This window comes from Oncorhynchus kisutch, linkage group LG20, assembly GCF_002021735.2.
Source record: "Oncorhynchus kisutch isolate 150728-3 linkage group LG20, Okis_V2, whole genome shotgun sequence".
In the NCBI taxonomy this organism is placed as follows: Eukaryota; Metazoa; Chordata; class Actinopteri; order Salmoniformes; family Salmonidae; genus Oncorhynchus; species Oncorhynchus kisutch.
Genome location: NC_034193.2, coordinates 31,187,335 through 31,209,888, shown reverse-complemented (window position 1 = coordinate 31,209,888; position 22,554 = coordinate 31,187,335). Strand labels below are relative to the sequence as shown.

The window sequence follows — 22,554 nt, the reverse complement described above, 5'->3', positions numbered from 1 at the left end:
GACCTCTATACCAAGAGGAAGGCCCAAAACATTGCCAAGGACCCCAGCCACCCTAGTCATAGATTGTTCTCTCTGCTACCACATGGCAAGCGGTAGCAGAGCGCCAAGTCTAGGTCCAAAAGACAGCTTCTACCCCCAAGCCATAAGACTCCTGAACAGCTAATCAAATGGCTACCCAGACTATTTGCATTGTACCCACCCCACCCCCCATTTCTACACTGCTGCTACGCTCTAATTATTATCCATGCATAGTCACTTTACCTCTACCTACATGTACATATTACCTCGATTAACCGGTGCCCCCGCACATTGACTCTGTACCGAAACCTCCTGTATATAGCCTAGCTTCTGTTATTTTATTGTTGCTCCTTAATTATTTGAAATATTTCTTCTTCTTTTATCTTAAAACTGCATTGTTAGTTCAGGGCTTGTAAGTAAGAATTTCACTGTAACACCTGTTGTAATTCTGTGCATGTGACATACAATTTGATTTGATTAGATTTTTGAAATAGATTCCAGGTGATTACATCATGAAGCTGGTTGAGAGAATGCCAAGAATTAAATCTGTCATGCCAAGCTGTCAAGGCAAAGGGTGGCTACTTTGAGGAATCTCAAATATAAAATATATTTTGATTTGTTTAGCACTTTTTTGGTTAATACATGATTCATATGTTATTTTATAGTGTTGATATCTTCACTATAATTGTACAATGTAGAAAATACAAAAAATAAATAAAAACCCTGGAATGAGTAGGTGTGTCCAAACGTTTGACCGGAACTGTGTGTGTGTGTGTGTGTGTGTGTGTGTGTGTGTGTGTGTGTGTGTGTGTGTGTGTGTGTGTGTATGTGTATATATATATATATATATTCACACTTCTGTGAAATCAAACTGTCCACTTAGGAAGCAACACTGATTGACAATAAATTTCACATGCTGTTGTGCAAATTGAATAGACAACAGGTGGAAATTATAGGCAATTAGCAAGACACCCCCAATAAAGGAGTGGTTCTGCAGGTGATAACCACATACCACTTCTCAGTTCCTATGCTTCCTGGCTGACGTTTTGGTCACTTTTGAATGCTGGCGGTGCTTTCACTCTAGTGGTAGCATGAGACGGAGTCTACAACCCACACAAGTGGCTCAGGTAGTGCAGCTCATCCAGGATGGCACATCAATGCGAGCTGTGGCAAGATGGTTTGCTGTGTCTGTCAGCGTAGTGTCCAGAGAATGGAGGCGCTACCAGGAGACAGGCCAGTACATCAGGAAACGTGGAGGAGGCCGTAGGAGGGCAACAACCCAGCAGCAGGACCGCTACCTCCGCCTTTGTGCAAGGAGGAGCAGGAGGAGCACTGCCAGAGCCCTGCAAAATGACCTCCAGCAGGCCACAAATGTGCATGTGTCTGCTCAAACGGTCAGAAACAGACTCCATGCGGGTGGTATGAGGGCCCGACGTCCACAGGTGGGGGGTTGTGCTTACAGCCCAACACCGTGCAGGACGTTTGGCATTTTCCAGAGAACACCAAGATTGGCAAATTCGCCACTGGCGCCCTGTGCTCTTCACAGATGAAAGCAGGTTCACACTGAGCACATGTGACAGACGTGACAGTCTGGAGACGCCGTGGAGAACGTTCTGCTGCCTGCAACATCATCCAGCATGACCGGTTTGGTGGTGGGTCAGTCATGGTGTGGGGTGGCATTTCTTTGGGGGGCCGCACAGCCCTCCATGTGCTCGCCAGAGGTAGCCTGACTGCCATTAGGTACCGAGATGAGATCCTCAGACCCCTTGTGAGACCATATGCTGGTGTGGTTGGCCCTGGGTTCCTCCTACTGCAAGACAATGCTAGACCTCATGTGGCTGGAGTGTGTCAGCAGTTCCTGCAAGAGAAAGATAATGATGCTATGGACTGGACCGCCCGTTTCCCAGACCTGAATCCAATTGAGCACATCTAGGACATCATGTCTCGCTCCATCCATCAACGCCATGTTGCACCACAGACTGTCCAGGAGTTGGCGGATGCTTTAGTCCAGGTCTGGGAGGAGATCCCTTAGGAGACCATCTGCCACCTCATCAGGAGCATGCCCAGGCGTTGTAGAGAGGTCATACAGGCACGTGGAGGCCACACACACTATTGAGCCTCATTTTGACTTGTTTTAAAGACATTACATCAAAGTTGGATCAGCTTGTAGTGTGATTTTCACTTTAATTTTGAGTGTGACTCCAAATCCAGACCTCCATGGGTTGATACATTTGATTTCCATTGATAATTTGTGTGCTTTTGTTGTCAGCACATTCAACTATATAAAACAAATCAAAATTAATAAGAATATTTCATTCAGATCTAGTATGTGTTACTTTAGTGTTCCCTTAATTTTTTTGAGCAATGTACAGTATATACACACAAAGATGACACATTGAATATGCTTTAATTGGCATGAATAACAAGGTCAATGTTGACAAAGCAAAGTGATACACACAAAGATGACAGTAACATTGACAGCAATAAAAATAGTAGCTATTGTGAGCGGACCAAGTAATTGGGCGTCACTCTAAAGCGGGAAGGTGGAATAAACGAGTCAGGAGTAGATTTTCTTGATTGAACACAGTTCTCTATTGAGGGCATTTGGTCAACACAAACACTCCAACATAATCAATGAAAATCTTCCAAGGAAAAACATATCTTCTTCTCCAGATGAAACAGGAACACAATAGGATTATCTTTAAACTGCAACAAAAAAATCACGGGATTGTCACAGTCTTAGTGGTTCTTCCTGGATAGCTCCTCTCTCTCGGTGGCCATCTTCCAGAGATAGTTTCCCCCCCCCCTCTCTGCTGGTTCCATTCTCTCTCTTATAGGGTAAGGAGAGTATGTCAGCTGTGCTTAATTGCCTCTGGTTACCTTGGCTCCCATGCCTTGTTGGGCTACTATCCATGAGCCCAGCCTGCCCTCTGGTGGTCCTTCCACACTATATTTAATTACAAAAAATAATGGTCAACGTTTAAATTGAAAAAATATATATATCTTTTTTTTCAATTCTAAACATTGACCATTATTTTTTGTTTTTAAATATAGCTACTATTTTTATTGCTGTCAATGTTACTGTCATCTTTGTGTGCATCACTTTGCTTTGTCAACATTGACCTTGTTATTCATGCCATTAAAGCATATTCAATTTGAATATGAATTTCAATTTGAGAGAGAAAGATGGACTGCTCTGTTGGCTGCATCTTTGTCACAGCTGTGTGCTCTCCACCACACTGCTTGACAGATACTGGACATCTTTAATGGTGTGTATGCGTGTGCTCCCACGCATGCGTATGTTGGTATTGGTGCATTTTATGTAGTTGCGAAGCTATTGACTCTATAGTGTGAATTGCTGTTTGTGTGGAGGTGTTTAGATGTGTAGCACCGGGAGGAGAGGGGATTGTCTGTGTTTGGAGGGTAGTGTCTGCTTGACAGCAGGCCTGGTAGACCATAATTGGTTTCCCTTTCCACACCCCCCATTCCTCAGAGCCCGGCAGAAAAGTAATTTTAGGAGCTCTGTAATTCAAATTCCAGGTCATATAAGCCATAAAAGCAACGCTCCTCGACATGAGATGGTATGGCCTGATTATCTGTGTTCCTCTCTAACTCTCTCATCACTGAGTGGAAGCTTTCACCTCCAAATATTTTAAAACCGACCTACACAAACGGAGGACGAAGAACTAGGAAGTGTGAATGTGGGATTTTATGTTCTGTCAATGGCTGGAGAGTGAAAGACATTAGCGTTAGAGGAATGGTTCAATCATGACTGGATATTATGTTGGAGGGTCTCGCTTGAGATGTTTGATTCTTTGAGGGGTAGATCAACTAAGCAAATAGCAGGTGGATTTGTGTGGAGGAACCTCAAACACAATCACTTAGATGAATATATCTCACACACACACACACACACACACACACACACACACACACACACACACACACACACACTTCTCTCTCTATCAATTCAATGGGGCTTTATTGGCATGGAAAAAAAGTGTTTACATTGCCAAAGCAAGTGAAATGAACAATAAACAAAAGTGATAAGGCGCAAAACAACAAACAAAAATATATTAGAAATGAACAGTAAACAATGCACTCAAAAGTCTCAAAATGGTAAAGACATTATTATTATTTTTTTAACCTTTATTTAACTAGGCAAGTCAGTTAAGAACAAATTCTTATTTTCAATGACGGCCTAGGAACAGTGGGTTACCTGCCTTTTTAAGGGCAGAACGACATATTTTTACCTTGTCAGATCGGGGAATCTATCTTGCAACCTTCCAGTTACTAGTCAAACGCTCTAACCACTAGGCTACCTGCCTCCACACATTTCAAGAGTCATGGCAGTGGGCCACACATCTGCTGCTGTGGTTGCATATTCGCCTATACAACAGATATGGGAGTTTATCGATGTTAGATTTTTTTTTCAAATTCTTTGTGGGTAGGTGTGATCTGTGGGAAATATGTATCTCTACTGTGGTCAGACATTTGGCTGGAGGTTAGGAAGCTCAGATTCCATCTCATTTTGTGGGCAGTGTGCACATAGCCTGTCTTCTCTCGAGGGCCAGGTCTACCTATTGCTTTGACACCTATTGCTATGTAGACTTCTCTACATAGCAAGACTAGGCTCACTAAGTCTGTACATAGTTAGTCACACTGGTCAGGTATTCTGCCACTGTGTAATCTCTGTTTTGGGCCATATAGCATTCCAATTTGCTCTGTTTTTTGGTTGATTCATTCCAGTGTGTCAAATAGTTATCTTTTTGCTTCATCATAATTTGGTTGGGTCTAATTGTGTTGCTGTCCTGGGGCTCTTAAATTCTCTCTCTCTCTCTCTCTCTCTCTCTGTCCCACCTTTCTAGACATCTATGTTGAGGTTTGATATGCTCTTAACATGCTTGCCAACAAATAAAGGGTCAGAGAGAGAGAGAGCGAGAGAGAACTGAGAAAAGCACAATGTACAGACTCGGTGAACACGTTGGACATAGAGACCGGCCGTCACAGGCTGATCAGGCTACCCAGAGAGGACAGGCTGTGCACTCTGCCCTCAGAGAAAGTTTGAGATAGATCTGCATTTCCTCTTACACTGTGAGAAATATGCAGACATATGGGCAATTTTATTCCCCAAAACGTAAAACAGATACATGCCACACCCGTAGGGACAGCCTGTGGACCTGCCAACCAGAGCAATAACATTGCTACCTGTGTCTTTATCAATACTTAATTATTGTCCTCATTCATTGTTACTGTGTTGTCCTGTTAATCATTAAGGATAGTTTTTTTTCAATTATGTGCACACATAATCATAGAGCATGAGGGGCAATCTGCAATTCAAAACAATAACCAAGCGGCTACCCCGCCTCTGTTGTAGTAAATAGATGGGGACGGAGAAATGTAACCACTCATCTTCATAGAAAGAGCTATGGATGCAAGGACTGACAAACATGATTTCAAAATTATAGTTTTAATCATGTTTTGAGGCTATACAGTGCTTGTTTACGGTTGCATTGTTACAAGCAATTGAGTAAAACAAGCTTATTTGGGGTTCTGGTGGGGTATGACAGTTGAACTAGGCTCATGAGGCATTTATAGTTATTAAAGTTATATATTCTTCAAGAATCAATCGGTATAAGTCATTATTTTAAAAGCTCACAAATTGAAATAGCAATCACAGATGGACCCTTTTAATAAAATCTAACAATGAAATAAATTGGGATTTTTTTTCTCCTTACTTTTGAATTGAAGGTAGGAGTGGAGACTTAAATTAGAACTGACAGCATTTTAGCAATATCAAATCTATTCATATACACCCCCAGGAAGAATGAGATTTGTTTTTCTTCTGACAAGTGAGCACTTAGATATGGTCATTTTCACATTTTCATAAATTCATAGAATGTTTGGGAATGACATATACTATGGCATTTGTAAAACTTCTATAGCATTATAGTGGGAAAGCGGCCATGCGTTTGAGCAATTAATAGACGGTGCAGTAAATAAAACCTAATAAAAACATCTGTCTAGTCCAGGACCAGGAGTCTTCACAGACGGGTGAGCCATAGTCAATCAGAGCTACAGTAGGTCTTTATGCGAACTGGACTGTGTTTTCAGGCAGTAGCAACAGCACAACTTTGCCAATAGAACGCATTAGCCAAAAGCCACAAAATACACCTGAATGGATTTCTGCAAATATGTAAATACCAGGGTAGGCTCTTACATTTGGGAACTTTACAGTCCTATCTATTGATCAAACAACCATGAAAAGGTAGGCTCTCTCCCTCAGTTATGCACATCAACAAGATCAACAACTAAAGCTAGCCAGAGCGAGATGAGCCAAAATCTAACTAGGGAACATTAGATAAACTCTCTCAAACTTTTTCAGCGAGTTAGCCCTCACAATTGCACTGATAAACAATGGAGGAATAGTAGCCTGCTCTTCCTACAGTTTACCTGCCAATGCATGCTTGTCCCAACCCTCGTTTTGGCAACTGAATGGGAACTTGCCTGCCCGTCCATTTGATCGCTGCAAAATACATTTGATTGACAACTAAGGGTGCATTCGTAAATTGCCTTCAGTGTGTCAGAGTGCGCTCTGCGTCATTCGTAAATTCAGAGCGTTGTCAGATTGTCTGTTCGTAAGCGCACACTGCACCATTGACACTGGATGCGCTGCTCTGGCGTAGGAGTAGGGTTGATCAACTAGCTAACCAAATGACACCTGCATCTCTAGCTGTAGCCACCGATAAATGATATGAGGGGGGAAAAAGTGTCACTCACCTACTTCTCCAATGACTTGACTGCGGTCAAATAATGACATGACATTCTCCCAACAGCTTCAGCTCTGTTTTTAGCTTGCTAAATAAATGTATATATAAATAGATAGGCTAGACTATTAGCCACATTATGACTGACTTGTGATCATTAACTTTGCTAGTATGATTGTATTGTAGCGACCCGCATAGACAGCTGTGTGTTATGTGTTAGGCTAGTAGGTGGTTTTGTTGTACTTACCAGTACCCAGTGTTCAAAGGGTCCGACATGCCAATCAACCTGCTATCTTCCAATCACAGGAATGCCTTGAATATTCTGCTGCCGGGCATCCTGGCGGTTGGCGGAGTGGCGTGGAGGGGGGTTGGGCAGGGGGATGGAGCATTGGAAGTTAAAAACTTCTTGCGGATCCGGGATCGTGAATACAGCCTCAAGCTCATTACCATAACGCAACGTTAACTATTCATGAAAATCGCAAATTAAATTAAATTAATATGCTAGCTCTCAAGCTTAGCCTTTTGTTAACAACACTGTCATCTTAGATTTTCTAAATATGCTTCTCAACCATAGCAAAACAAGCATTTGTGTAACAGCTAGCACAGCTAGCGTAGCATTTAGCGTTAGCATTAGCAGGCAACATTTTCACAAAAACCAGAAAATCATTCAAATAAAATCATTACCTTTGAAAAACTTCAGATGTTTTCAATGAGGAGACTCTCAGTTAGATAGCAAATGCTCAGTTTTTCCTGAAAGATTATTTGTTTAGGAGAAATTGCTCCGTTTGGTGCGTCACGTTTGGCTACCAAAAAACCCAGAAAATTCAGTCTTCAAAACGCCGAACTTTTTTCCAAATTAACTCCATAATATCGACTGAAACATGGTAAACGTTGTTTAGAATCAATCCTCAAGGTGTTTTTCACATATCTCTTCATGATATATCGTTCGTTGAAAGCCTCCTCTCTCCTCTCAATCACTGGATGACTGCGTGCAGCTTGTAGATTACGCACCAATTTAGACAAAGGACACCGGGCGGACCCCTGGTAAATGTAGTCTCTTATGGCCAATCTTCCAATGATATGCCTACAAATACGTCACAATGCTGCAGACACCTTGGAGAAACGATAGAAAGGGCAGGCTCATTCCCTGCGCATTCACAGCCATATAAGGAGACAATGGAAAACAGAGCTTCAAAAATTCTGCCCATTTCCTGGTTGAAGTTTCATCTTGGTTTCGCCTGTAGCATGAGTTCTGTGGCACTCACAGATAATATCTGCAGTTTTGGAAACCTTAGAGTGTTTTCTTTCCAAAGCTGCCAATTATATGCATAGTCGAGCATCTTTTCGTGACAAAATATTGCGCTTAAAACGGGTATGTTTTTTTATCCATAAATTAAAAGAGCGCCCCCTATATCCAAGAAGTTAAGACCAGGTTAAGCCTTTGTTCTCTCTCTTTTGTCTGAGCTTCACAAGAGAAGGTCACGATTGGCTTGTGGGTTATCTTTCATTTATTTGGCGTGGGCTACGGCCAAACAGTAGCCTGTGTAAAGTTAGTTTAATAAATCGTCGATTCGTAAACTCATCCTCTGTCTGGGCAATTGTTCCTTTATGATCTAGTCAGGCCATTACATTGGTGTCAGAAGTAAAAACGTTGATAAAAGTTAGTCAGCTAGCTTTATGTGGCTAGCTACCACAGGTGAGAACGGGGGTTGAAAATGCTTCGAGGGAATACAAAAGGGAAGGTAGGGAATGATTATGGCCAAGGAGGTGTGCGTGCATGGATGTCTGAGGATCTGGCTGAGGAGATCGCCAGGGCGTCGGAGCCCAGAGGCCGCTTGAGGGAGGACGTTAGAGTGATGGTGGCTGAAGCGGGCATGAGTCCTTCGTCGACTGTGTTTCGCGCGGATTGTAGTGGGCGGACCGAAGGGGTGACGTCGACCCGGCGGGACGAGGAATCTGGGGCTCAGGATGTAAACAAACATGGCTTCGCCCAGTTACCGGCTGCGTCCGTATCTGTTAAGATTCCGGTAAGGCGGATTGGGAAGCTTTTCATGCTCAGTTTGAACTGTTAGCTCATTTTAGGGGGTGGTCGGATGAAGAAAGGCCACTGCAGTTGGCTTTATGCCTCACGGATTAAGCTCTGGCCTGTTTGATATTGATTAGCCCCGAGGACAGACATGATTATGGTGCTTTAGTGGGAGCACTGAGGAGGCGCTATGGACAGTTGTGTACAGCCCGGGCTACTGCGCTCCGAACTGAGTAATAGACGCAGGCAGCCTGGAGAGCCTCTACAGGTGCTAGCTAATGACACTGAGAGCCTCTCTAGCACGGGACCAGTTCATACAGGCGCTCTCTCCTACGGAGCTGCGCATACAGACCCAGTTGGCTCATCCTGAGTCATTGATGATAGCCTTGGAGATGGCTTTGGAGAGGGAGCTGGTGTGGGCTGGGGCTTCAGCTGGGGCTTTGGTGGGGGTGCAGGGAGACAGACCCTCTGTGCGAGCTAGGGGGCAGAGCAGCCCGGAGACTGAAAAGCCTGCATGAGTGGCTGAAATGACATAACTCATGGTGCTGTGTCGCTACAGGCGGCACAAAACACACACCCTGTTCCCAGGGTCTGCTGGAGTTGTGGCCAGCCAGGCCATCTGCGCTGATATTGCCCCATGTCCCCCAGAGCTCAGGGAAACGACTCGGGGTCCGCATAGACCGGGTAGTTTAGACCCCTTGCTTTCCATCCCAACCACCATCTTCTTCAGGAGGAGCCCACCAGCACAGACGGGGAAGCAAGGCTCTACTTCCCCCAGAAGCAGACGAGGGCAAGCAGATGGAGCCTGTTGTTGTGGTGGGCCGGACCTGTGTTGGGGACTTTTGTCGGGACTTTTGTCATGTCACTGTGGAGGGGGTGCCCTGCTCTGCCCTGGTGGACACTGGGTCCACAGTAACCCTGGTGAGGCCAGATATTGTGCCAGGTTGGACTCAGTGTGAGCCCACAACTGTGCAGCTCCGCACAGTCACAGGGGAGCTGGCACCCATGAAAGGGAAGGGATTAATGACTCTGACAGTAGGGGGCAGGTCTGTGCGTCATCCTGTGTGGGTGGCGGCTGTGCAGGACCCTTGTATACTGGGGTTGGACTTTCTTAGGAGCACAGGCTGCCAGTTAGACCTAAATGGGGGCACACTGAGCTTCCATGGAGGGCCGGCAGTCACCATGGCCCCCCCTAATGTCACATTCACGCAACCCAACAAACCCTTTACTCCAACAGTTAAAGCAGCAGAGACTCATGGCTCCCCCACATCTGTGTGTGACTTTTCCCCAGCCTCCCTGTCACCTACGGCTGTGTGTTACATTCCTCCATGACACAGCCCTCTGTGAGCCCGGGCCGCACCCCCCCAGCCCAGCTACCCCAGATGGGAGAGGAGAGGACACTGTCTGCAGTGAGGGAGATATGGGGGAGGAACTGTGTTGGTCTTGAACCCGAGCAGCAGAAACGGTTGTGGCAGTTGCTGTTTGAATTCAGAGACATCTTTGCGCTGAGTGAGGAAGAGGTGGTTCAGACTCATCTGGTGCAGCATGAGATCGACACAGGTGATGCTCGACCCATCAAGATGCGTCCCCGCCGTATCCCGCTGGCACGCCAGGAGGCGGCAGACAAGGCTGTGTTGGAGATGCAGCGGGCAGACTTCATCGAGCCCTCAGACAGCCCCTGGGCGGCGCCAGTCGTCATGGTTCCGAAGAAGGGTGGCAAGCTGAGGTTCTGTGCGGACTACAGGTGGCTGAATGAGGTAACCAGGAAGGACTCATACCCCATACCACGTATCGATGAGTCGCTGGACCTGGTTTAGGGGGTGCTCCTGGTTTTCCTCACTAGACCTCCGCAGTGGCTACTGGCAGGTACCCCTCTCCCCAGAGGCCAGAGGCAAAGCTGCATTCTCCACTAACAGAAGACACTGGCAGTTCAAGGTCCTGTGCTTCGGCCTGTGCAACGCCCCAGCTACTTTTGAGCATTTGATGGACAGGGTGCTGGATGGCATCCCCCGACAGCAGTGTCTGGTATACCTCGACGACATCCTGGCCCATGGCAGCTCCTTCCAGTCAGCCCTGGGGGCGCTATGGCATGTGCTGAAGAGGGTGGCTGCCGCAGGTCTGAAGCTCCACCCCGAGAAGTGCCACTTCATGAGGAGAGAGGTGTCCTTTTTGGGTCACCAAGTGGAGAAGGAGGGGACCAGCACCATGGAGGACAAGGTGGGGGCTGTCAGAGACTGGCCCACACCCACCGACCAGCGTCAGCTAAAGAGCTTCCTGGGCCTTGCCTCGTACTACAGGAGTTTTGTACGGGGCTTCTCAAGCGTCGCTGTGAGGAGGCGTTCAACACCCTGAAACGTGCACTGATCGAGGCCCCCGTGCTTGCCCCCCCTGACCCATCCTGGACACAGACACGAGCAATGTGGGCATGGGTGGGGTGCTGGCCTAGGTGGGGCCAGAAGGGGAGGGAGTGGTGGCGTACTTCAGAAAAACATTTGACAAACATGAGCGCCACTACTGTGTCACCCGGCGGGAGCTCTTGGCTGTTGTGGCTTCCATCAAACACTTCAAGTACTACCTGGGTGGAATGCCCTTTAGTGTAAGGACTGACCACTCTGCTCTCCAGTGGCTCATGTTGTTCAGAGAGCCAGAGGGGCAGGTGGCACGCTGGTTGGAGGAGCTTCAGCCGTATGACTTCGCAGTGGTGCACAGGGCAGGGGCACACCACTCCAACGCCGACGCCACGTCCCGTCGGCCCTGTACTGCAGACGGCTGCCGCCACTGTGAGTGGAGAGAGTGACGGGAGAGAGAGCTGTGTGCAGAGGGGGTCTGTGCCACAGTGTGTCGGGCGAGCGGGCCTGTCTGCTGTGAGCTGCAGACTGCCGACGTGGCTGAATGGGGGCAGCAGCAGGGACGGGACACAGACCTACAGCCAGGGCTACAGTGGGTAGAGGCGCAGATGAGGCCACCATGGGAAGAGGTGACAGCGCTCTCACTCGCGACCAAAGGCTTGTGGTGAAAGTTTGAGAGACTGCAGCTGGCTGGTGGCGTGCTACAGCGGGCATGGAAGGAGTCAGCTATGGGAGAGGAGAGGTGGCAGGTGGTGGTCCCAAAAGCATTGTGGGAGGCTGTGCTCCAGAGTACTCATGGGGGGGTGGAGACTGGACACTTTGGGGTCACAAAAACACTCCGTCAGGGCTTTTACTGGGGGCAGCACAAGAGGGATGTGGAGGACTTTTGTCGCCGCTGTGACAACTGCACAGTGAGAAAGGGCCCCCCAGGCCGCTCTCATGCTCAGCTCCAACAGTTCCCAGTGGGGGCACCCATGGAGAGGGTGGGAGTGGATGTAGTAGGGCCGTTCCCCACCACAGACAGTGGAAACCGCTGGGTGCTGACGGCCATGGACTATTTCACAAAATGGCCTATTGCCAAAAAATATATATTTATTACTAAATTATTTACAAACAAAAATAATGTAAAGAAACTATGTATAGCTTCCAAATATTTTTTAACTAGCATGTGGATGTCATGGACTGTCAGTGAATCTGAATTGGATAGAGGTAACATTTCTTGGTCACATCCCTCAGCTATATACCAAAACATGTTGTTTTTTATGTATATTTTTTTGCATTCACACCTGCTTCACCAGAAAGTGTAAACACCCTACTTGCATAGTGGTGGTTTGATTTGCACCTTATTTCTTGTTCTTCTACTTGTTTTGAGGGAATCCAACGCCACAGTCAAATGGCACCCTATTCACACAGCACTATGTAGGAAATTGGGTGTCATTTATGATTCAGCCTTAGCGTTTTTAGGGGGTGTACTGTAGGACCATCCATTGAATATCCAGTGGGGTGTTATGCTTAAATGTGTTCCTTGGTCTGTCATGTGTCCCTGTGTGTGTCACTGTCACCCAAAGACTGCTGGTGCCTTTCCCTTCTCCTCTCTCTTCAATCTGCATACATGCATACAAACATTGAATAATATCACTTTCGTTCCTCTCCTCAGGCTATAGACGGTGACTTTGGCACGTTTGGGACAGTGCGGTATTACTTCAGTGATGAGCCTGAACAGTAAGACACACCTAAATACACAGACTGAGAAACCATATAAATGAACTCTCCTACCTTTTATCAAAGGGCATGATAGTATTTTAATTTAAATAAGTCTAATTTGTTGAATGCTGTGTATTGTTATTGTCCTGTCACATGCCTCTCCCCCAGGTTTTCATTGGACCCTGAGACAGGCTGGGTGCATCTGTGGGGCAATCTGGACTATGAGCTGATGCGTCGATTCACTCTGACCGTGCTGGCCCGGGACGGGGGTGGAGAGGAGACCACGGGCAGGCTGTGGGTCAATGTTCTGGATGTCAATGACAACACACCCCTTTTCCAGAAGGAGGCCTACATGGGCTCACTGAGAGAGAACGAACAGGCTGCGCAACAGGTGGCCCGACTCAGGGTAGGTGAAGACACACACATAAAACCACACAGACACACATAGACAGATGGACACAAGCACACACGGACACACACACACATAGATAGACAGATAGACATAAACACACACACACACACACACCAGGGCAGGAGGAGGAGGTCTAAGTTGTGACACAAAGGATACACCCTGAGACCCATATCAAGTTGACTTTTGCTTTGATGTCATTTTTCTCTTCATTTTTACCCAAGCCGATTGCCCTCTTCGATTTCAGATACACCGTTTAAGTGGAGCTTGTCTATGTGTGTGTGCATGCGCATGTGTGCATGTGTCCATGCACACATACTGTGCCTTCGGAAAATATTCAGAACCCTTAACCCTTTATCTACATTTTGTTATGTTACAGCCTTATTCTAAAATTGATCACATAGTTGTTTTCCCTCATCAATCTACATACAATTCCCCATAATGACAAAGCACAAACAGGTTTTCAGACATTTTTTCTAATTTATTACAAATAAAATCCGGAAATAACACAGTTTGTCCTTTAAAAGTTGCAGCTTGCGGCACCGGAGCTTGCGTGGTGCCGCGGAATCCTATGGCACATTATTTAAGTGCTAACCACTGGTACCATTAATGCTAGTTAGTGCTAGTTTGACCACCAGAGAGCATCTTTGAGAAGCATTTGATAGCCTTCAATAGTGTCTGTACTAGAGAATTGAAAAAAAATACATTTTTGTAAGAACATAGTAGATGGGACAATTTTAATAAATTTTGCTCAATAATTGTATTAATATTATGGTGTTTCTATTCCAATTGTATAATTGTAGTCTAACCAATACCCAAACGGAGATTCGGTCAAAATAAAAATGTCCAGTCACCATGCTTGTCTCAGAGCTGTGCTAAACGGAGCTAAATAGTTGTAGGCTATTGCTTCAAATCTTATTGCTTCTGACTTCAATATACTCTTTAAATAATTAATACCTACAGCACTTTTAACAGCATATTACTCAACACTAGTGAGATTCAAGTTGCCTACAGTATATCGAAAAATATGACATGACTCTCCGTCAATCATTACATATAGAGGATTGGAGGATATTTCTGTAATTCAGTGTTTTGGGGCAGCAGGTAGCCAAGTGGTTAGAAAGTTGGGCCAATAACCGAAAGGTTGCTAAGATTGAATCCCCGAGCTAACAAGATAAAAAACTTTTGTTCTGCCCCTGAACAAGGCAGTTAACCCACTGTTCCTAGGCCATCATTGTAAATAAGAATTTGTTCTTAACTGACTTGCCTAATTAAATAAAAAAGTAGAATCAAAATTATTCCATAGTAATTTGTTATGGATCCTTAACTAAATAAACATCGGCATTTTGAAATACTATTTTTATAATTATTTTATTAACGAAAGCGGAAAGATGCCTCTCTTAGTTACATTGTTTTAGTTTGAATGTGCAGACTGGCACTAAGAACAGTGGGAACGTTTCCCTCGTCAGCGCTTTATTAGTGCAATTCCCCTTAAAGTGCTTCCCAGTGTGGCGGGGGACCACCCCCCCCCCCTTTCCCTTCCTCCTCCTCCCTTCCCCATGGGCTAGGTCCCGTCTTCTGTGCGCGGCTCTGCAGCCCATCCCATGCTCCCTGCTCTCGTGCCTTGAACCTCACACGCTTTCAATGGATACAGCTGGAGAACTGCAAGGCAATCCCATTGTGCGCCACTCGGAAGCCATGACCAATATGACCAATATATAATCTCCTGCTAATAACAGGGTTAATAACATATCTGTGAGAATATCCAAGGGGCTTTTATATCATTCTAAATTAACAATAAAAATAAGAAATAATCGCTTTGTGTAAAAAATAATATTTTGGAGATGTTTTCGTTTTCAAATCACGTAAAATGAGCGAGAAAAGGGCCATTCTTGAACATGGGGTAAGACATTGTTACTAATTTGTAAATAAAGCCAGTTTGTTATTTCAAATTCTTTATTTCTATTTTTAGAGGGGGAGAAACCAAAACCTACAGTCATCTCAGGGGTCTCCCAGTTGAGGCCCGCACAGGTATTGAACCAGCATCTGTAGCAACACAGCTTGTACGGCTATGCAGTGTCTTAGACCGTTGCACCATTCAGGCGCTGTACAATGTGATGGGTCAGGAGTGGGCTACACTAGAGCAAAATAATCCTAACACAATTAAAAAATAAAAAATAGTGTAACAACAGTGTAACAACAGTTTTAGTAAGCAATACTGAAATTGTGCACAATTATCAGTTTCTATTTAGGTTTATGTCGCCCATTCATTGTCAGTTAGAGACACAAAAGCATAATCAGTGCTCTAACTCCCCCTTGCCCTGGTCTGTAGCAATGAAGTGGTGATGCAGGGTACAGTACTAAACCACAAATGACCTCTAAATACCGCAGCATAATCGCAAAACTTTTATAGGAGCAACCACTGGAAGTATTCAGACACTTTACTCAGTACTTTGTTGAAGCACCTTTGGCAGTGATTACTGCATTGAGTATTCTTGGGTATGATGCTGCAAGTTTGGCACATCTGTATGGGAGTTTTTCCCATTCTTTTCTGCAGATCCTTAAGCTCTGTCAGGTTGGATGGGGAGCAATGCTGCACAGCAATTTTCAGTTCTCTCCAGAGATGTTCGATTGTGTTCAATTCCGGGCTCTGGCTGGGCCACTCAAGGACATTCAATGACTTCTGTGTTGTCTTGGCTGTGTGCTTAGGGTCGTTGTTCCTGTTGGAAGGTGAACCTTCGCCCCAGTCCAAGGTCCTGAGCACTCTGGAGTTTCCCACATCCCACAGCATGATGCTGCCACCACCATGCTTCACTCTAGGGATGGTTCCCGGTTTCCTCCAGATGTGGCTCTTGGCATTCAGGCCAAAGAGTTCGATCTTGGTTTCATATGACCAGAGAATCTTGTTTCTCGTGGTCTGAGAGTCCTTTAGGTGCCTTTTGGCAAACTCCAAGCATGCTGTCATGCACCTTTTACAAAGGAGTGGCTTCCGTCTGGCCACACTACCATAAAGGCCTGATTGTTGGAGTGCTGCAGAGATGGTTGTCCTTCTGGAAGGTTCTCCCATCTCCACAGAGGAACTCTAGAGCTCTGTCAGAGTGGCCATCGAATTTTTGGTCACCTCCCTGACCAAGGCCCTTCTCCCCCGATTGCTCAGTTTGGCCGGGCAGCCAGCTTGGTGGTGCCAAACTTCTTTCATTTAAGAATGATGGAGGCCACTGTGTTCTTAGGGACCTTCAATGCTGCAGACATATTTTGTAACATTCCCCAGATTTGTGCCCCGACACAATCCTGTCTCGGAGCTCTACAGACAATTCCTTAGACCTCATGGCTTGGTTTTTGCTCTGACATGCACTCTTAATTGATCTGTGGGACCTAATATAGACTGGTGTGTGCCTTTTCAAATCATGTCCAATCATTTGAATTTACCCAAGGTGGACTCTAATCGAGTTGTAGAAACATCTCATGGATGATCAATGGAGACAGGATGAACCTGAGCTCAAATTCGAGTGTACATTTTCAGCCTATTCCCCATTTAGTGCTTTACCTTTGGGTCATCCTATTCCCTATTTAGTGCACTACTTTTGACCTTGGTTAAAAGTAGTGCACTAAATAGGGAGTAGGGTGGTATTTGGGACTTGGTACAGCTCAGCATGTTTCAGGGTCTCCCGCCGTGCTTTATTTGCAGTGTGTGTGTGTGTGCACGTGCGGGAATGTGTATGTGAGCTGGGACTGAACGGTCTATTTGCTGTATTTGATTAGACGGAGCTAACCTTAAACACTGGCTATTAATATGATGCCTGAGAGAAATAAGGAAGCCAGCAAGTGGAAATTGTGCGTGTCAGCGATTATGGATTTGCCAATGACCAGACCCCCAAGCCTCTGAAAACCCTGGATCTAAGAGAGAGAGAGCAAGGGGTACTGTGAACCCAAAAGGAAAGGAGTGAGAGATGATAGGGAAGGGGATACTCTGACACAAAGCACACAAAAGATTTTCTCCCTTTCAGCCCCACACACATAATCCCTTTCTCATTACAAATGATGCCTTTTCTTTGCCTCCCAGAGTCTCTGTTTCCCTGCTTCCGTCTCTCCTTTCCTCTCCCTATCTTTTCCTCCTCCTCCTCTCTTTGTTTATCTTTCACCCCTCTCAGTTGGTTGGAGGGTTATGCCTTATCATAAAGTATTTGAAGAGAGAGTGAGCAAGAGAGAGCGAGAGAGAGGTGCGAAGGTGAGCAAGATAGATTAAGAGATATAGAGATGGGCCCTAGGAAGCTCCAATGACTGTTAATGCCTCAGGATTAATATTCTATCCATTCCAGCTGTAGTTCTGAGTGTTATTGTTGTTTGGATTAATTTAGAATGGGACACAGAGAGAGAGAGAGAGAGAGAGAGAGAGAGAGAGAGAGAGATAGACACACACATTGGCATGGGACATTCACACTTCTGGCTTTTCCCTGTTTGCTCTGCTGCTTCACTGGTGTTCATTCAATATTAAATATGCAGTCCAGGATCTTAAGAACAACGTAACGTATAGTTCAGATTGGATTACCTAAAATATCATGCGAATTGCACCCCAAAAAGTTGATGACGTAGTATACAATTTGATGGCATATTACACATAAAACAGGGACCACTTTTGGCTTGTGAGCACCACTCTCAAAACTACTGGATGAAATTATACAAAGTTTGAGAGTTCATCTTTAACACTGGTATGCTAATAATGGGCATAAATTCTAATCTACCCAATAACACACTGACAGCCTGCTGTCTTATCCACAGGCTTTAACACTGTAACACTGATACTGTGCATCCAAACTCCTACAAACATTGTCTGTCTCATTCAAGTGTAATAATTTTATCGCTGACTCACTCGCACACTCACTCTTTCTCTACCTCCCTCTCCAAACCCCCTCCCCCTCGCCCTCTCCTCTCCACCGCTCCTCTTCCTCTATCCCCCCTCTCTTTTCCCCCTGTCAAATTGAAATAGAAACCGCTTTATTGGCATGACAAACATTGAGTAAATATTGCCAACACATCAATGTTACAACTGCACTGGAGTTAAATACATTGTAATAACAAAATTCTAAAAATAATAACTTGTAATCACTATCTTTCTCTCTCAGGCAACAGATGAGGACTCTCCCCCTAACAACTTCCTGACCTACACCATCACATCAGTGTCTACGTCCCGTAGTTACTTCAGAATCACCATGGTGGAGGGCTACGCAGGTCAGCATACACACACAGGCACACGCATACACGCAAATAAACACAGACACATGCACACATAGAATTTACATTTTACATTTTAGTCATTGTCCAAAGCGAATGCACTATGGTGCATTTATCCTAAGATGTCTAGGTGGGACAACCACATATCTAGGCTTCCATCCAATTGGGACAGATTTTAATGTGAATACTCTAGAATCCTCATGAAGAAAATATGCTCATTTTCCCACTCGTGATGTATTTCCACCAAATTGATTTTCTTGTGGATAAAAATCAGTGCGTGATGATGTAGTGCACACAAAATGCAATTTTTCACTTACAGTGGGGCAAAAAAGTATTTAGTCAGCCACCAATTGTGCAAGTTTTCCCACTTAAAAAGATGAGAGAGGCCTGTAATTTTCATCATAGGTACACTTCAACTATGACAGACAAAATGAGAAAAATTCCAGAAAATCACATTGTTGGACTTTTAATGAATTTATTTGCAAATGATGGTGGAAAATAAGTATTTGGTCAATAACAAAAGTTTCTCAATACTTTGTTATATACCCTTTGTTGGCAATGACAGAGGTCAAACGTTTTCTGTAAGTCTTCACAAGGTTTTCACACACTGTTGCTATTTTGGCCCATTCCTCCATGCAGATCTCCTCTAGAGCATTGATGTTTTGGGGCTGTTGCTGGGCAACACGGACTTTCAACTCCCTCCAAAGATTTTCTTTGGGGTTGAGATCTGGAGACTGGCTAGGCCACTCCAGGACCTTGAAATGCTTCTTACGAAGCCACTCCTTCATTGCCCGGGCGGTGTGTTTGGGATTATTGTCATGCTGAAAGACCCAGCCACGTTTTATCTTCAATGCCCTTGCTGATGGAAGGAGGTTTTCACTCAAATCTCACGATACATGGCCCCATTCATTCTTTCCTTTACACGGATCAGTCGTCCTGGTCCCTTTGCAGAAAAACAGCCACAAAGCATGATGTTTTCACCCCCATGCTTCACAGTAGTAGGTATGGTGTTTTTTGGATGCAACACAGCATTCTTTGTCCTCTTAACACGACGAGTTGAGTTTTTACCAAAAATATAACTGCTTGGTTTCATCTGACCATATGACATTCTCACAATCTTCTTCTGGATCATCCAAATGCTCTCTAGCATACTTCAGACACGTCTGGCACTGCAGGATTTGAGTCGCTGGTGGCGTAGTGTGTTACTGATGGTAGGCTTTGTTACTTTGGTCCCAGCTCTCTGCAGGTCATTCACTAGGTCCCCCCGTGTGGTTCTGGGATTTTTGCTCACCGTTCTTGTGATCATTTTGACCCCACGGGGTGAGATCTTGCGTGGAGCCCCAGATCGAGGGAGATTATCAGTGGTCTTGTATGTCTTCCATTTCCTAATAATTGCTCCCACAGTTGATTTCTTCAAACCAAGCTGCTTACCTATTGCAGATTCAGTCTTCCCAGCCTGGTGCAGGTCTACAATTTTGTCTCTGGTGTCCTTTGACAGCTCTTTGGTCTTGGCCATAGTGGAGTTTGGAGTATGACTGTTTGAGGTTGTGGACAGGTGTCTTTTATACAGGTAACGAATGAAGGACAGAGGAGCCTCTTAAAGAATAAGTTACAGGTCTGTGAGAGCCAGAAATCTTGCTTGTTTGTAGGTGACCAAATACTTATTTTCCACCATAATTTGCAAATAATTTAATGAAAAAATCCTACAATGTGATTTTCTGTATTTTTCTCATTTTGTCTGTCATAGTTGAAGTGTACCTATTATGAAAATTACAGGCCTCTCTCATCTTTTTAAGTGGGAGAACTTACAATTGGTGGCTGACTAAATACTTTTTTGCCCCACTGTAAGTTTTCATGTTCCGAATAAAAATCTAAATTTCAATAGTTTTCAATCTCATTTTTAACTCTAACAATAGTTTTGCCTTAAATTTGTATTTACCTTTAGGCAAGTCAGTTAGAACAAATTCTTATTTTCAATGACGGTCTAGGAACAGTGGGTTAACTGCCTGTTCAGGGGCAGAACGACAGATTTGTACTTTGTCAGCTCGGGGATTCGGTTACTAGTCCAACGCTCTAACCACGAGGCTACCCTGCCGCCCTAAATAACACATGTGCCTACTCTGTATGATGAAATTATTGTCGATTAGAGCGAGAATATTTTTATTTGTCAAATGGCAGTCAAGAATCTATCATCATGTCAGCAGAATAAGACCCACAATATTTATTGGAAAGGAGCATCAATATCAAAGCGCACTTTCACCATCCTGTGAAGTTCATCTTATTTCATTTGTAGCCTAATAAACTGCTTGCTTTCCAAGTCGTAGTGGGAGGACCACACACCATATCATTGCGTGACTCCAAGTGTAAGGGGTGCGTAATCAGTGGCAGGGAAGTCAGACGCATGAGAGCAGAACTTGGTAATAGCCGGAGCAGTTTAATAGCAAAACCCACGGCATAAAAATAACAAGAATAATTGGGTACAAAAACCTGTCACGCACCGAACAACACGTGCACAAGCACTTACAATAAACAATCCCACACAAAGACATGTGGGGAGCAGAGAGTTAAATACACAACAAATGATTGAGGGAATTGAAACCAGGTGTGAGGAAAAACAAGACAAAACACATGGAAAATGAAAAGTGGATCGATGATGGCTAGAGACCGCCGAGCGCTGCCCGAACATGGAGAGGACCCGATTTCTGCTGAAGAACTGCCTGTTTTCATCACAGCTGTGGTGATTGTTTTTTATATGGTATGACTTTACTGACATAAAAACTGTGGATGGAAACGTGGTTAGTGTAAGTACATTTTTCTTAAATAAAGCAGCTCTGGGTTTATTTGTGGGTTCATTTAAAATACTATTTGAAGATATTGGTTTTCGGAAGATGGGCAGGGACTCTGCTGTCCTAGCTTCAGGGGGAAGCTGGTTCCATCATTGGGGTGCACGGACAGAAAATAGTTTTCCCTGGGCTTAGTATGGTTGGGAGAGCCAAGAGACCAGAAGTGGCAGAACGGAGTACTCAGGTTGGGGTGTACGGTTTGAGCATAGCATGAAGGTAGGGTGGGGCAGTTCCTCTTGCTGCTCCGTAGGCAAGTACAGTGGTCTTGTAGTGGATGCAAGCTTTGATTGGAAGCTAGTAGATTGTGCAGAGGAGAGGAGTGACATGGAAGAACTTGGGAATGATGCACACCAGGTGGCTTGTGACGTTCTGGATGAGTTTTGGGAATCTCAGACGATACGAAAGAGAGGTTGAACAGGCTAGTAATAGGGGTTGCAACAATTTCGGCAGATAATTTTAAAAAGAGCGGGTCCAGATTGTCTAGCCCGGCTGAACATCAGCTATCTGAATTTGGGTGAAGGTGAAATGGGGCCGCTTGGGCGAGTTGCTGTGGGGAGTGCAGGGTTGTTGACCGGGGTAAGGGTAGCCAGGTGGAAAGCATGGTCAGCCGTACAAAAATGCCTTTTGAAATGCTCAATTATAGTGGATTTATCGGTGGTGACAGTGTTTCCTAGCCTCAGTGCAGTGGGCAGCTGGGAGGAGGTGCTCATATTCTCCATGGACTTTACAGTGTCCCAGAACTTTGAGTTTGTGCTACAGGATGCAAATATCTGCTTGAAGAAGCTAGCCTTAGCTTTCCTAACTGCCTGTGTATATTTGTTCCTGACTTCCCTGAAAAGTTGCATATCATGCTAATTCGATGCTGTCATTCGATGCTATCAGGCTATTCAATGCTAATGCACAATGCCACAGGATGTGTTTGTGCTGGTCAAGGGCATTCAGGTCTGGAGAGAACCAAGGGCTATACTTGTTCCTGTTCTACATTTTTTGAAAGGAGCATGCTTTATTTAAGATGGTGAGGAAGGCACTTTTAAAGAATGACCAGGCATCCTCTACTGACCGGATGAGATCAATATCTTTCCAGGATACCCGGGCCAGGTCGATTAGGAAGGCCTGCACGCTGAGCGTTTGACAGTGGTGGGAGCGTTTGACAGTGGTGAGGGGTGGTCGTTTGACTGGAGACCCATTACGGATGCAGTCAATGAGG

General features: G+C 45.0%; 1 protein-coding gene across 1 annotated transcript in view; it reads left to right on the top strand.

Moving 5' to 3' along the window:
- The window catches only part of LOC109865854 (cadherin-23), a 555,430-nt gene that overhangs the window by 328,544 nt on the left and 204,332 nt on the right, over positions 1-22,554 (top strand). The window contains exons 15-17 of the mRNA XM_031799369.1: positions 12,817-12,881; positions 13,032-13,269; positions 18,396-18,501. Of these exons, the coding sequence (XP_031655229.1) occupies positions 12,817-12,881; positions 13,032-13,269; positions 18,396-18,501 (409 nt within the window). The remainder of the gene's footprint in view (positions 1-12,816; positions 12,882-13,031; positions 13,270-18,395; positions 18,502-22,554) is intronic.